The following is a 15,081-nucleotide window of genomic DNA, read 5'->3' on the forward strand; positions in this document are numbered from 1 at the left end:
CAGAGTCCCGGCAGCAGTAAACACTCCCGCCTGTGCTTTCTTCCGCCAAGCGGTGTGTGCTTGTGCCCAAGGCTTCAGGTTACAGAGAGGCGGAGGGACACGTCGCGGCTCTTTCTCTCTCGCTCACTGTCCGGTTTCTTTTACCGTCGGGTCCCTCCTGCAGTAAAGCTCGAAGGTCGGATCTGCTGGGCTCTGCGGCAGCACCTGCTGTAGTTGCTGGGCATCACGTTCCTCCTTCCTTCCCCTCATCCATTGGACCGGGAGCTCTGGGGGGGCGTGTCCTGCTAACAAGAGGAAGACGATATATAGAGAGGGAAGTGAGCAGTCGGATCTTGCCGGGCTCAGATTTGTCGCTACGGGGTTGGGAGGGCTGCTCACCCACCGCTGCCAGCCCTTGCATTACCTTTCCCCCAGCCACCTCCTGTTACAGCCCTTAGGAGCAACCTGAGTACAAGAAAGCGTCTCTCTGGAAGAACAGCAGCGAATCACCAGGAAAAAGAAATCTAAATATAGTGTACTGTATCTAGCTGCATATAACACAAAGCACCTTCTCTGCTGAATCACCAAGCACTCGGACTCCCAAGGGCAAAGTGCACAGGATTGTCGTGATACTGAAATCGATTTTAAAAAAAAGTTCAGTATTAAAAAAAATATATATTTTTTTGGGCAAAGAAGAGGACTTACACAGAAACGGGACACACTGAAAAATGGCACGAGAAAAAACAAAGGAGAACGACGGAGGTTGGAAGAAATTTGTCTGGAATTCAGAAAAAAAGGAGTTTTTGGGCAGGACCGGGGGTAGCTGGTGTAAGTATTATTGCAGTATGTGCGTACAAGGTCCCAGTTTCTTTCCTGAATGGGGAAGTGAAAGTGCATTTTGCTTCTACAAAAGTTTGTTAAAATAGCGCTCAAATAGGTGTTTATGTGGTCGCGACGAGGAGAAAGGAGGCTGTCGGAGCACCTGTTAGTGCAGTGTTTCTTTTCCTTGGTTTTGATCGCAAGAGGACGTGTTCTTGGAGTGATCGAATGCGGTAAAAGAGGAATTATGGGGGATATGAGCTGGATTTCCGTAGTTTGGGGGAGACTAGAGTTATGTAAAATGCTATGAAGGTAGACAGCACGATTTGATGTAACAATTGTTTGAGAAAGCTAACTACCAGAACACATTGTTTTGGGCTTTTTTTTATTATTATTTAAAGCATTTGTGCTGTCTGCTTCCTTAATTTTGGGCTTCAGTTTTCACTTTACCTGGGAGGCTTATTTCGTTGTTGAAAGGGGCTGCGTATAAGAGGAAAAAGGTCATTTTGAAGGACATTGATGCAGCCAATCTATAAGAGTGAGAGACCTTGGAGGAGGGGAAACCATACATGCCATCATCACCCAACCAGATAACAGATGAAAAGGACTACAGCATAGATGCAATGGGGAATTGGAGAGTATGGTGAGAAAATAGCAATGAAGATCTCCTTCTTAAGGCGCAAATGTATATTTTGCAAAGGGAAGGTGGCGTTCTCTGCCGTCTTGTTCGGTAATTTGGCATATTAGACAATCGATTGGATCATGGAGGGAAGGCAATGGTTAATAATGCATCACAGCTCAAGGTTAGTCAAGGTGATAATTTAGTCCCAGGCTAGGCAAAGCGCACACGGTCGTTGGAGAGGCAACCTGGAAAGCCAGAACATGTTCCTTTGAGTTCCTATGCGGCATCCTTGCGTATTCCTCTTAAAACTGGAAGTCGGGTTGGGAAGAGGTCGCCGTAAGGAGAAAGTCGGGAGCCGGCGGGTCCTTGAAGAGCTGTTTCCTAGCAACCTTCTGTAACTTGAGCGTGGCCGGAACAGCGCATTGGATGCGGCGCAATAAGAAAATCCCAGCCCCCTCGTTACACATAGGTACCCAAGACACAGCCGCCCCCCCCCCCCTCGGCTCGTGGCATGCCCCTGTCTCGTGCATTCTTCACGCGAGGCCTTAATATATGTGCTAAGTGAGGAGAGGACTCGCCCCGAGTCTGGTTTTCTTTGCCAAACTGAGCCAGGTAAATCTCAGAATTTTCCCTAGCCAAATATTTTTTAATAACCCATACCTGGGACACAGTCTTTCTCCAAAAATATACCTCTCAGAAAATACTCCCAATTGTTAGTGATTTTCCATATTTGTTGCTTAAACAGTCTTTCTCCCCATTCCCTAAAGAGGAATGCTTGGTTTTGTTTTTGGTAAAGGTTTCTCCCTCAACCAGAAAATGCTAGAATGGCTGACAGCCTATCACTTTTTAGTTAAGTGGCAAGGTACAAAATCAAAGCCATAAATACTTTAAATAGAAGTATTATGGACTGAAATAACAAGACTGAAAAGGTATATTCTTTCCACAGGCATTTCCACAGTGTCTCTTTGCCTGGCCTTGCTAATCCTGTAACTTTCCAGCACTGGTCAGTTTGAGTAATTTGTAACAATCCACCTAGGCACCTATGATTTATAAATGCAACACGTGTCTATATTTTATTTATTAAATAGGTTACCAAAAATACTTAGAAATTTACAGCTGCTCTGAGACCAGCTTAACTTGGCTGTCTAAATTTGGACAGCTACATGTGTATTTTATAACATATATGCGTATTTTACAACTTAGCCACATCTCCTCCCAGTGCCTGCCGTTGGGTAAAGGCGACATAAAAGAATACAGTGTGCCTCTGATAATTTTCTCAGCATTTATTTCTGTATGTAAAACATTTTACATTGAAAAAAAATCTTATTGAATGACTCCCTTTATCCCCAAATTCTGTATATGGTACATAGTTGACTTGCATGCACAACTTAATTATTTAACAAGCTTAATCAGTGCTGATAATTAGCAATTAACACATCATTGGTACTAATTAGAAGTTAAGTGCACAACCAGATAGGCATGATTTTATAAAAGGTAAGTGCCAGTTCTAGGGCTAGATTCACGAACCTGTCCGATCAGGCCCGATCCGGGAAGGTCCGATGAATTCTACAAACAACAATACGCAGATGGGGGCGATCGGAGGAACGCCCCCATCTGCCTGCCTGAATCCCAGCACATGCGCAGACCATCTTTAGATGGTTTGCGCATGCGCTGGACCTCCGAGCCTGGCAAAGATTTTTTTTTAAACTATTTTTTGGAGCTCGTGGTTTTAACCCGCTTAAGCCTGTGGATTAAAACTACGGCCTTGCACTGTGGGGAAGGGCGGGAGAGTCGGGGCATGCAGGCGATCGGGGCAGTAAGGCGTTCGGGGCAGGCAGGAGGAGATCGGGGCTGCAGGAGGCGTTCGGGGCAGCAGGAGATCGGGGCTGACAGGGCAGAGAGCAGGGCGGCAGAAGGCAGGGCAGTCAGAAAGGACTTGAGTGACTGGTCCTCAGCAGTCGCTTGTTTGTGATCGGCCAGCCAAGTCAGTGTTGCAGGGTTTTGCTTAGTGAATCACATCCCTGCCTACTTTGCATGCTGTTGCCCTCATTTGCATTTGCGGATCGGAGAGTGGTCGGCAGAGAGATTAGTAAATAGTGCAGGAGGGAAATCTGGTCACAAAGGGGTCGCAAACCGATCGGTTTGCTTTGTAAATCTAGCCCCTAGTGTGCAAACCTTAAAAGCGGTCATGGGTCAGTGGAGGAGCATGGGCATACCTAGAATTTGTGCATACGGTTATAGAATATGCCCGATGCGCACACAAGTTAGCTACAGGGATTTAGGCCTGGTTTTTCTTGGCCTAAATGAATGGGCCTAAAAGTTATTCAATGCACTGGCACTTAGTGTGTTTCTATAAGGTGTGTATGTATTTTTTATAGGATCGCGGTAAGCACCATTCTAGTTGGCATCAATTTTTTTGGTGCTTTATATAGTATCAGGCCCTATTTGGTTAAGTTGCATGACAGGGAAAAAAAAGCCTATGGGAAAAGACCCATCTCACTGCATCTGATATAGCTGATATATGTTGCTGCTTATCTGATGCTGTGGAACATGCACATACAGGGCCAGATTCAGTAAAATAGTGCTCAAAAATTGTCGCTGGAAAAAAATTGGTGCTCGGTGCTATTCTATAAAGGATGCCTCAGGCCAGCCTTTATAGAATAGCACGGTGCTTATTCCCACACCCAAATTTGACTGCCTGGACTTATATCTGCTGAAACCAGATGCAATTCCTGGTGCCCAATTTGGGAGCACATCTTTGGTATACTATAGTGCTGTGCACAGATTTTTAGAATGCCCCAATCTGCCCGTGCCCCTCTCATGGCCATGTCCACTTTTGGGGTTGTGCTATTGGGCACCCAGTGTTATAGAATAGCGTGCAGCCAGATGCGCATGCAAATCATAATTGGTGCCAATTAACATCAATAATTGATAGCTCTCAATTATTGCTGGTAATTGGTTCATTAAACAATTAGGCTACATGCATAACTCGGGATTGCACCCAAATTTTAATGTGCAAATTTGGGTGACTTTTACAAAATCCGGGGTTACTTTCAAATTAGACATGCACATTGAAGAACATGGATGGAAATTAGCATCAACTTATAGGCTTCTATAACGTCTATAAAGAACACAACCTCCCCCCCCCCCTCCACACACACACTTTTGTGTGGTATACTTCTTGTTCACTAATAGTAGAGAAGATTGCAGTTAATTTAGAGGTCCTTTTACTAATCTGCAGTAAGAAATGGATTTAGTTTGCCTTTATATGAGTTTTTCCCACTCCCGTTTTACTGCAGCTGTAAAAATGCCTTTTTTTCCTGTTCATTTCTGACAGTGTGTTAATATTGCCATTAGTGAGCAGCTATTTAAAAAAATTACCATGGGAGCATTTACCATCACCTATTTTGTTAATGATAAGGGCTCCTGTTAGCATGTAGTAATGCAGTTGTGATAACTGATTAGGATAGGAATGCCCACTCTCTGCCCCTGACACACTCCCTCAAAAATCAAATAGGAACAGTATTTAGCGCACAATTAGCGCTTACATGGCAAAAATAAAGCAGAATATTTTAGCTTGTTCAACGTAAGGCCATTTTTTTCTTTTCTGCTTCTATTGTTCCTAATACAGCTTAGTAGAAGAGCTCCTTAATGTATATAATTTTGATAGAAACCAAACCAAGAATTTTACATGATCAAACAAATAAAGACAATATTGTAAAAAGGTGAAGTTAGTTTAGTTTAAAAACTCTTGGAAGTGCCTTCTGCTCCTTAATCCTCACCTTTGCAAACTGACTGAAGATATGCATCTCCTGTTTGATTGCTAGCAGGTGTTCTCACAGAAAAATAAATAAAATAACATGAATAAATAATAGGCTATAGTGTGCCTAAATCCACTTTACCTTTGATACAGGGTTTCTAATGTCATTTTTTTATAGGTTTACTTTGCATCTCCTATGAATGAGACACTGGAAAATTTTCCAAATCTCCCTGACGTCACAGCCATTTTTTCAGTGCTGCCTGGATACAGATACAGAGCTTGCCTAGCTCAGAGAATAATACAGTATACCCAACTAAGGAGGTGTATACACTCCCTGGGTATGCAAATGTTAACAAAATGTTCTCATCTTCTCAGGCAAAGGCTTAGTTATTGCCCCTCACATGCTTATTCTGTGAACAGGCATGATTGGCTGAGGCTACTTCTTACCACCCCCCCCCCTCCCCAGTGCTAGGCAGGTAGTTTCTTCAGTGTTAATTTTACAAGTTGGTTCTAGACTCCAAAGTCATCCCAACCTTTCTTTGACAGAATTCATTGGGATTTGTACAGAGTTGCATAGTGGAAGCACTTTCCTTTGCTGTGCCTGGAACCACATGTTACTGTGTAGTTAATCAGTTTAGATAATTCATGCTAACTAGTAACTGACACTTTGAGCCTAATAACTCATTTTCAACTCCTACTTATCATTTCTATAGTTCTGCTAGACGTAAACAGTGCTGAACATTAGACATTTTGTTTAAGTACTATTTTTTTTTATCTCTATTTTATTTTTAATTTTTATTTATTTATTTATTTATTTATTTTATTTATTCAGTTTTCTATACTGTTCTCCCAGGGGAGCTCAGAACGGTTTACATGCATTTATTCAGGTACTCAAGCAGTTTTCCCTCTCTGTCCCGGCGGGCTCACAATCTATCTAACATACCTGGGGCAATGGGGGATTGAGTGACTTGTCCAGGGTCACAAGGAGCAGCGTGGGTTTGAACCCACAACCTCAGGGTGCTCAGATCGGAGCTTTAACCACTGCGCCACACTCGCCCCCTTTTTAGTATTTTATTGTAAACCGGCTAGATACTCGTTGATGGTTGGTATATTAAAAATCAATAAACTTGAAACTTGAAACATAGACAATCTTTGCTCAGTATAGCTTACAACCTAATTAAAACAGACAAACAGGACAACTAGGAGTTAGGGAATTTCTTACAGAGCAAATAATTGTTTTATGTGTTGATGTCAGCTGTCCAGTGATGTCACTAAAAATCAAGTGTCCGTAACTTCAGACAACATCCAAAAAGTGCTCCAAACTTATGCGAGAATCTACTTATTACCCTCAACACAGGTCCAAGTTTTGCTTCAAGCCTTCTTCTAGCCCTAGTTCTTGACCAGACATTTTTATATACCGTATTTTTTGCTCCATAAGACACACTTTTTCCACCTAAAAAAGTGGGTGGAAAAAAGTGTGCGTCCTATGGAGCGAATACCCTAACCCCCCCTTTCACCTTATTTAGGCTGCCGCCACTGATCACCCCTCACCCGCCACCGTTGCTGCTGGCTGCTCACTGCAGCCAAAAGTAGAGGAAGGGAAAGGCCAGGCGGGTGCAGTGATTGCACACCGCCGGCCCAGAAGCCTTACTCCTGACGTCAGAATTGACGTTGGAAGTAAGGCTTCTGGGCCGGTGGCATGCAATCACTGCACCCGCCTGGCCCTTCCTAGCAATTCCTTCCGTTCCAGGTGCTGCGCTGAGCCAGGAGTCCCACCCAACCCGCTGCTGCTGCTTTTTTGTCGACGTCGAGGGTAAGGCTTCTGGGCCGGCGGCGTGCAATTGCTGCACCTGCCTGGCCCTTCCCAGCAATTTTTCTTATGGAGCGAAAAATACGGTATTTAACTCCCTCCTGAGGAAGCTTGAAGCAAAACACAGACCTGCATTGAGGACAGTCAATGGATTTTCACAATTACCTTAGAGCACTCTTTCCCTTTGAACCACCTAAGTTTCTGAGTAATTTTGTACTTTTTACCACCAAAACTTTTCAGCTGTGCAGTTAGCTGCTAGAACAAATATGTTTTAAGATTCCTTTGTCATATGTCTTACTTTGTGAAAGTTAGAAATAAGTGTATTTTTGACATTTTTGGTAATAGGTGTGACTATGCTGCTGCAAGCTAGATTATGTCAAACATAAGTGGATGGACCATTTCGGCCTTTGGGTCTCATATAGTAACTCATGAAAAATATTCACTGGTTAGTACCCATTTTTAAGAAAGTTAGCTATGGGATGCAAATGAGCACCTGGCTCATCTGAATCCATAGATGAATTTCACATTAAATTGATCACATTTCTGGCTGTGATAGCATGCAAAATCTTTTTATAAAAAGGTTCCTCTTAAAGGAAGGATAGAATGTAAAAAGACCTTATGGCCTCCCCTCCCCCAGCGGTCTCTAATCCTTGGTGGACTAGTGATTCCCTCCAACTTCTCAGCCTTGACTTGGAGCATAAATTTAAAAAAAAGAAAAAAAAAAGAGAAGGGTTCCTGAACCCCTATCTTTGGTTGTTCTCATGCCCATGTTGATGTCATGGGTTCCAAATCCCAGCCATGACCCATTTAGGCCTCCCATTCAAATAAGTCATAGTCTGGGCCAGCACCATCTACCATTTCCCCAGGGCCCTAACTCTCTGTAGGTATCCAGAGGACATTAAGTTCAGAGTGATTCCCATTCACTTGTGCCCTGGTGGCAACCACTCTACTAATACTACTAATCATCATCAATCATTTCTATAGCGCCACTAGACATAAACAGTGCTGTACATCAAAACACAGAAAGGCAGTCCCTGCTCAAAAGAACTTACAATCTAATCAAGACAGACAAACTGGACAAGAAGGTGCATCAATACACAGTGCTAAGGTGGGGGTACTATAATGGGAATGGCAAGACAGACACTGTTGCTTAGCAGTTAGGAGAACTACAGAGAGAATGGCAAGATAGATATTGATGCTTAGAAGGTGGGTTGGAGTTTGGAATTGAAAGCATCTTCAAAGAAGTGGGCTTTGAGTTTGGACTTGAAGACTTCCAGAGATGGAGCTTAACATTCCAAGTCAGGCAGTTTGTTATAGGCACACTGCATCTTCGTTGAGAACAGAGCTTAATTTTAAAACATTTAAATCCAACCTAAAAACTTGGTTATACAAGCAGGCATTTAACCTTGAATAAGGTTGTGGTCTTTTTAGAATTTCATTGGAAATCCCGCTCAAACCTTCTCCTGTTATTTAATGTTTTAGAAATAAAATAAATGTGAGAATGTATCTTTAATGTCAAAATCTGTAGTTCTTTTCTTAACTTCATTTGATGTTTGTGTTGTAAACCACTTTGACTTGCCAGTTGGAAAAAGTGATATAACAAGAATAAAGAATACCGTATATACTTGAATATAAACCGAAACAAATATAAACTGAGGTAACCTTCTCCCAAAAAAGGAATAATAAAGATTGATTCAAGTATAAACCGAGGGTTTGTATTCAAGTATATGTATTGGCGGTTCAGTGACGAGCCGGGATAGGAGCAATCCCTCCTTGCCCTGTCCTGTTGCAACCTTGCGAGTAGAGAATGACATGGGGAAAAAAATTACCTCGTCTCCACCCCGTCCCCGTGAACTCAGTCCCGTCTCCGTGAACTCGGTCCTCATTCCATCCCCATCCCCATGAGCTCGATCCCCATCTCCGCCCTGTCACCGTGAACTCTGTCCCTGTCCCCTGTCCTGCTATGACCTTGCGAGTTGAGAATGACATGTCCCTGCAAATCATTTGATCCCATCCGCACAAGCCTCAAATAGTTTTAGACAAACTTATTTTATTATACTAGCTGATCACCCAGCATTGCACGGATATTTATCCCAATCATCTGTCGTTTTTGATCATTTTTACATGTCACCCCCTTCCCACCGCCACAGTATTTTTTCCCAGATAGTAAGTCATATGTATACCAAGTTTGGTTGAAATCTCTTCATGCGTTTCAGAGTTATGCTGGAACCTACATACAATTGACCAAACAGCACAATAGTTAAAGTGAAGGACTTCTGTGAGAGTTTTAACCCAGACTTCAAACCAAAAGAGTATATACTCTTTCAAACCCCTCCTAACTCTCTTCACAGTAAACATTACATTTATAGATCTTCAGAAGTACTATCTAGCATGGTGTCGGGCTTTATGTACTACTTCCTCACCAGATCCTCCAAACTTTTTACTGTTGAATATTTTCCACCTTAGTGTATAAATAGTTTAAATACTTAGGGCTCCTTTTACAAAGGTGCGTTAGGGCCTTAACACACACTAGCTGCTACTTCCTCCTCTTGAGCAGGTGGTAGTTTTTCAGCTAGCGCACGCTAATCCAGAACGTGTGCTAAAAACGCTAGCGCACCTTTGTAAAAGGAACCCTCAGCTTTAAAATTGTAGTCACGCTTTCAGGGATTTATACCGCCATCATGTTTCACCCGAAGCGGTTTTATCAAGGCTAATATCCCTAATGAAAACAAAACAAACATTTTAGTGTTCACTTGACTTAACTATGATACTATCTTAGATTTAATTTACTATCATATCCCACCACCCTGGGAACACATTCTTAAAGATGGCTATTGTATAAAAATGCACAATGACATTCAGACCTTACAGGAGTTTGAAAGAGTATATACCCTTTCGGTTTGAAGTTTGGAACCTACATACATATACATAAACACAGATACATCTGATTTTATATATATATACAGATATAGATATAGATAGATAAAAAGAAACAATATTCTGTACAATTGTCATTTTATAAATTAGATTTCTGCCTGCTGAGCTAGAGGAAGAGATCTTCAGCTGGCATGGCTTTGTTTATAAATGGTAATCAACACAGCTACAATATTACTTTATCCTAAAGTAAAAAGAAAAGAAATTGAATTTTTTTTCTACCTTTGTTGTCTTTGTTGTCTGGTTTCTGCTGTCCTCATCTTCTCGTCATTCTTTTCCTTCCATCCACTCACCATTTTCTCCCTGCCTCTTCTATATGGCATCTGCTCTATTTCTATGCCGCTACCAGAAACTGTCACTCCCTTCCATCTATCCCTCTCCCCCAATTGGTCTGGCACCCATCTTCTTCCCTCTGTTCCCCCCAATGGTCTGACATCTCTGTCTTCTTCCCTTCCATCTCTCACTCCCTCCCCCAGGTGGTTTTTAGTATCTCTCTCCTCCTTTCCTACCTTCAGATCTGGTATCTGTCTCCTCCCCCTCCACCAATGATCTGGTATCTCTCTATCCTCTCCCTTTCCCTTCCTTTTCAATTTGTTTTCTACCTCTTGTCAACTTTCTTATTTCCAGTCCTCAATTTCCCTTTCATTGTGTCTACCTACAGCTTGCCACTTCCTTCCCTCACCCCTTCAAGTATCTCACTAACTCTAATCCTTTTCCCCAAACCAGCATGTGCCCTTTTTTCTTTATCCCCTCCTTCCATCCAGTATGTGCTCCCCTCCCCACTTCCCTTCAGCATCTGTTCCCCTCTCTCCCCTCCCCACTTCCATCCAGCATCTGCTCCTCCCTCTCTCTCCACTTCCCTTCAGCATCTGTTCCCCTCTCCCCTCCCCACATTCATCCAGCATCTGCTCCAACCTCTCTCTCTCCACTTCCCTTCAGCGTCTGCTTCACTCTCTCTCCTCCTCACTTCCTTCCAGTGATTGCTCCCCTCTCTCTTTCCCTTCTCACTTCCATGCAGTGTCTGCTCCCCCCTCCTCCCCATTTCCCTTTGGTGTCTGTTCCTCTCTCCCCTCCCTCTCTCTCTCCACTTCCCTTCAGCATCTTCTCCACTCTCTCTCCTCCCCATTTCCATGTGGCATGTGCTCCCTCCTCCCCATTTCCCTTCAGTGTCTTTTCCTCTCTCCCCACCCCTTTGGTGCCACTCGACCTCTTCCCTCATCGGGCCATCTTCCTCCCTTCCCGTCACCACAGACACTTGTCTCTCCGAGCAGCCCTGTCACCATAGCCTTCTCACAGATTGCGTGTGACTGCCCTGAAACTTCTACTCTGAGGTGAGTCGCCCAGGCAGAAACAGGAAGTTGTCTCAGAGTAGAAGTTCTGGAGCAGTCACATGAGACCTGTGAGAAGGCTATGGCATCTGGGCCGCTTGGAGAGAGAAAGCCTTGATTCTTAAAAGCGCCCGTGAAGGTGAAGGGAAGGAAGGGAGATGGCCCAACGAGGGGACGAGATGCCTGGACCACAGCGATCGGGACAGAGGAGGGAGGGGGCTGCTGGACTGTACGATTGTGAGGATGACTGCTGACCAGGAGTGGTGGGAAGGGAGGCAACACATGGCAGATACTTTACTGCAAGGACAAGGCCATTCACCACTCCACGGGGCGGTGAATGGCCTTGTCCCTGTACCCGCGTCTACCAATCTTTTTTTCACCCCATTCCTGCAACTAGCCTTGGGTAACAGTCACCATGTCATTCTTTACTTGCGAGTTCCCACAGGAATTCGAGGCAGCCATTTTCTTTAGTGGCTATGCATGGAGCACAAGCATAGAAGAATCCAGGAGGCAGGTGGGGTTTCCAAGTTTATTTTCTTGATATACCGTCCATCAAAACATATCTAGATGGTTTACAGTCAATAAAATACATTTATAAACAGATATTAAAAAGGGAATTAAAAAGAAAGTCCATCACATAATTCAGTGAGGGGGGGAAGTAACATGACATATGACTGACAACATAGGGATGGAACGTACAAGAGATGGCAAAAATACATCGAGATAAAAAAAACTAAAAATGAAGGAAAAGGGAGGGTAGAACATTAGCCAGGTGTTTTGAGTTGAGAGCCCGAAGTGAAAATTATTTTAGGGAAAGCAGACAGAATCCTGGATTAGATATTGTAGGCATCCTTGAATACAAAAATTTTGAGTTTAGTCTTTAATAGTGGGAGAGAGGACTCTTGCGTTATATGTAGAAATGAAGAGTGTTCCAAAATGAGGGCGCCATGACTGAAAAGATGGAATTTCTAGTGGTGTCAGAGAAAATTTCTCAGATGGAGGGAACAACAAGAAGATCTTGATAATTTGAACGGAGTGTACGAGAGAAGGCGTAAGGGATTAGATATTTGTCTATAAAAGCAGGAACATGGTGTTGTTTGATTTTGTAGGTGAGTAACAGAGTTTTGAATGTAATGCGATTGGGGATTGGGAGCCAGTGGGCATCACGTAGAAGCAGGGTGACGCGATCAAATTTCTTTGCATAGTAGATGTTTAACAGCCATATTTTGTAGGATTTGAAGTCTACATATCTCTTTTTGGTTTGAAATGATGAGGGAGTGAAAAAGAATATTTAGAGAGGGAGGATCGAGTAGAGATGAGAGAGATCGAATGAGTTTTAATTTGTAGAAGCATTTGATAACTATTGAACTGATTTGCTGGCAGAGCTGGCCAGGATAGGGGAGGGGTCGTTCCTGTCCTGGCTTACCGCTGGACTACCAGGGCTCAAGACAGGCTCTGGGTAGGTCTGCGATGGGTTTAGGAGGGAGGCAGAAGTTGCACAGTTGAATGTCTTGAATATAAACCGAGATCCCCATTTTTGGGCCATTTTTTGTTCCAAAAATCTCGGTTTATATTCGAATATATATGGTAATAATAATAATAATAAAGTGGTACTGCCCGAGCATTAGCAGAATTTGTTAGACATCCCCCAGTGATAGTACCAAAAGTACTAGTACTACCACTAGGGATCACATGGCATCATTTTGTCAATGCCTTCAGGCAAAGTATAAATGATAATTGATCCTGCCTCCAATGTTCTCCAGACTTCTAGGGTGAGTTGACGGCCCAGGGGATAGGAAGTAGGCTGGTCTAGACAATGAGTTGTTGGAAGGGCAGGGTGTAAAGGGCATGGGTATTCTGGTGGGTAGCTTTTTCCATTTATGCCTTGAGTTGGGACTGGGAGGAATGTGTGTGGATGTGTGTGTGCAGAGACTGCTAGACTATGAGGGGCTTGAGGTTGTCTAGGTGGAAGAGTCTGGGAGGAACCCATTTTCTTAAAACTTTATGCCTGGGAGAAAAGGTCAATAGATTACCAGGGATTGAAAGCCTCTTGGGAGAGCCGAGAACCTCTAATTCAGGCCATGACAACTTTTAATACCTACCATTGCTTTGTGAAAGGGGAAGGGGTCTTTTACTTAAGTTTCAAAAAAATAGATATATTTTCAGAGGTTGTACAAAGTATTAGTCACATGTTTGTTTTCAGTACATTTGGCATTAGTGAGCTGCTTTGCATGAATTTGCATTTCAGCAGCTCAGTAATGGCAATTTTACATAAACCTTTGCACAAAGCGAGCTTTGCACAGAAGTTCATTATTGCATAGTGAGCACAAAATGATCAGAAACATGATAAAATATCAAATTAGAGACATTTTACACTATTTTCACAATAATTGGATTTTTATGAAGCTATTTCATACTTTAATACATGAGACCCTTTGGGGTCAATTCTATGACAGGGCACCTCCATTTGCCACCCCAATTCTGCATGGAGTACGCCTGTTCTATAAAGACATCTTGATATCATGATTCCATTTTGGAATACTAGTTTAAACCTCCATTGTTATGCCTAAATTTAGGTGTAGACTAAGTCACAATAAATGGAGTAGGGGGGCTGGTTTGTTAAAATTTGTGAGGATAAGGAGGTCAAAAATAATATGAAAAATAAATATTATAAAGAACTCCTAACAAGAATGTTATTAAATGGATTGTGTGTAAGAAATTTTTATCACATACACTCAGAAATGTGTAATCCAGCCAAAAGCCGAAGCTCCTATAGCCGAACCCACTGCCCCATCACTGTGTATGGAATTTTTGGGAAAAAGTGCTAATAAGTGCTATTCAAATACATACTTCAATAATTTCCAATGGCAAAAAGAAGGAGAGAAAAATAACTCCCACTTATTTCTAAAGTTGTTCAATAGATCCCGACATGGACCATGTTTCGAAATTCTGTTTCAAGGAACCCAAAAACAGATCTTAGTGGTTCAGCTGCCAAAAGACTGGTGATAGTGCAATTAGGGTAATTCTCATATTCATATATAAATGAGTAGAAAAAAAGCTTCTCTGCATGTACTCCAGGTCATTGACAAGCATAAGTGGATGCACCTAAATGCACCATGTAATACACATAACATAGTATTTTATAAGCTGCACATATTAATTGAAGACTGACCTATGTCCCTCCTATTCTCCACCCATGTGTATGTCCCACTTGCAGTTATGTGCTATAGTACTTACGTGCTCTTATAGAACAGCATGTCCTGTACTTATGTGCTTAAAAGCCACTTTTCTGGGCACAGTATGTGTGGCTGCATGTACCCAGTTATAGAATTGCCTTTTTTATCTGCTGTTTTATACTATGTTACTATAAACCCAAGGGAGAAAAGGATTCTGGGGTAGGGGAGTTTAAAAAGAGATTTATTGGCTATTTATAATTTTCATACTGTTTTATGCCAGAACACAATAATGTGAAGGAAAATTAGAACCAAAAAGACTGTCTAGAAATTCAATCAGTAGTGAGAGAGAGAAAGTTTGTTTATTTCTCCCCTGCCTTAATATACAAAAAAGACATTAACATTTGTCGTACAAATCAATACAAAAACACACTACAGTATAACAAATTACATGCTTACATAAAAAAAAATCAAATTGTATATGGCATAGACGTTGCACCAATGATGAATATCATTTAGCAGAAAAACTGATGAAACCCTAACATACATCAAAATATAAAATTACATTAATAGGGATTGATAGGGATAGTTTGAAAACAATAAGTATTACTGATGCTTTAAAATATATGAGTAATATTTGTACAAAAGCCAGGATG

The 15,081-nt window shown here is 42.3% G+C and overlaps 1 protein-coding gene across 2 annotated transcripts in view; it reads left to right on the plus strand.

Moving 5' to 3' along the window:
• The first annotated feature begins 315 nt into the window (after window positions 1–315).
• ATP1B1 (ATPase Na+/K+ transporting subunit beta 1) overlaps window positions 316–15,081 on the plus strand; it is a 97,259-nt gene continuing 82,493 nt past the window's right edge. Inside the window, exon 1 of one of the 2 annotated variants that reach the window (XM_033942046.1) lies at window positions 316–807. In XM_033942046.1, coding sequence (XP_033797937.1) covers window positions 708–807 — 100 coding nt within the window. In that variant the 5' untranslated portion in view covers window positions 316–707. The remainder of the gene's footprint in view (window positions 808–15,081) is intronic. The other variant, XM_033942045.1, reaches the window with a different exon arrangement.

The sequence above is a fragment of the Geotrypetes seraphini genome, chromosome 4 (assembly GCF_902459505.1).
Source record: "Geotrypetes seraphini chromosome 4, aGeoSer1.1, whole genome shotgun sequence".
NCBI classification, from domain to species: domain Eukaryota; kingdom Metazoa; phylum Chordata; class Amphibia; order Gymnophiona; family Dermophiidae; genus Geotrypetes; species Geotrypetes seraphini.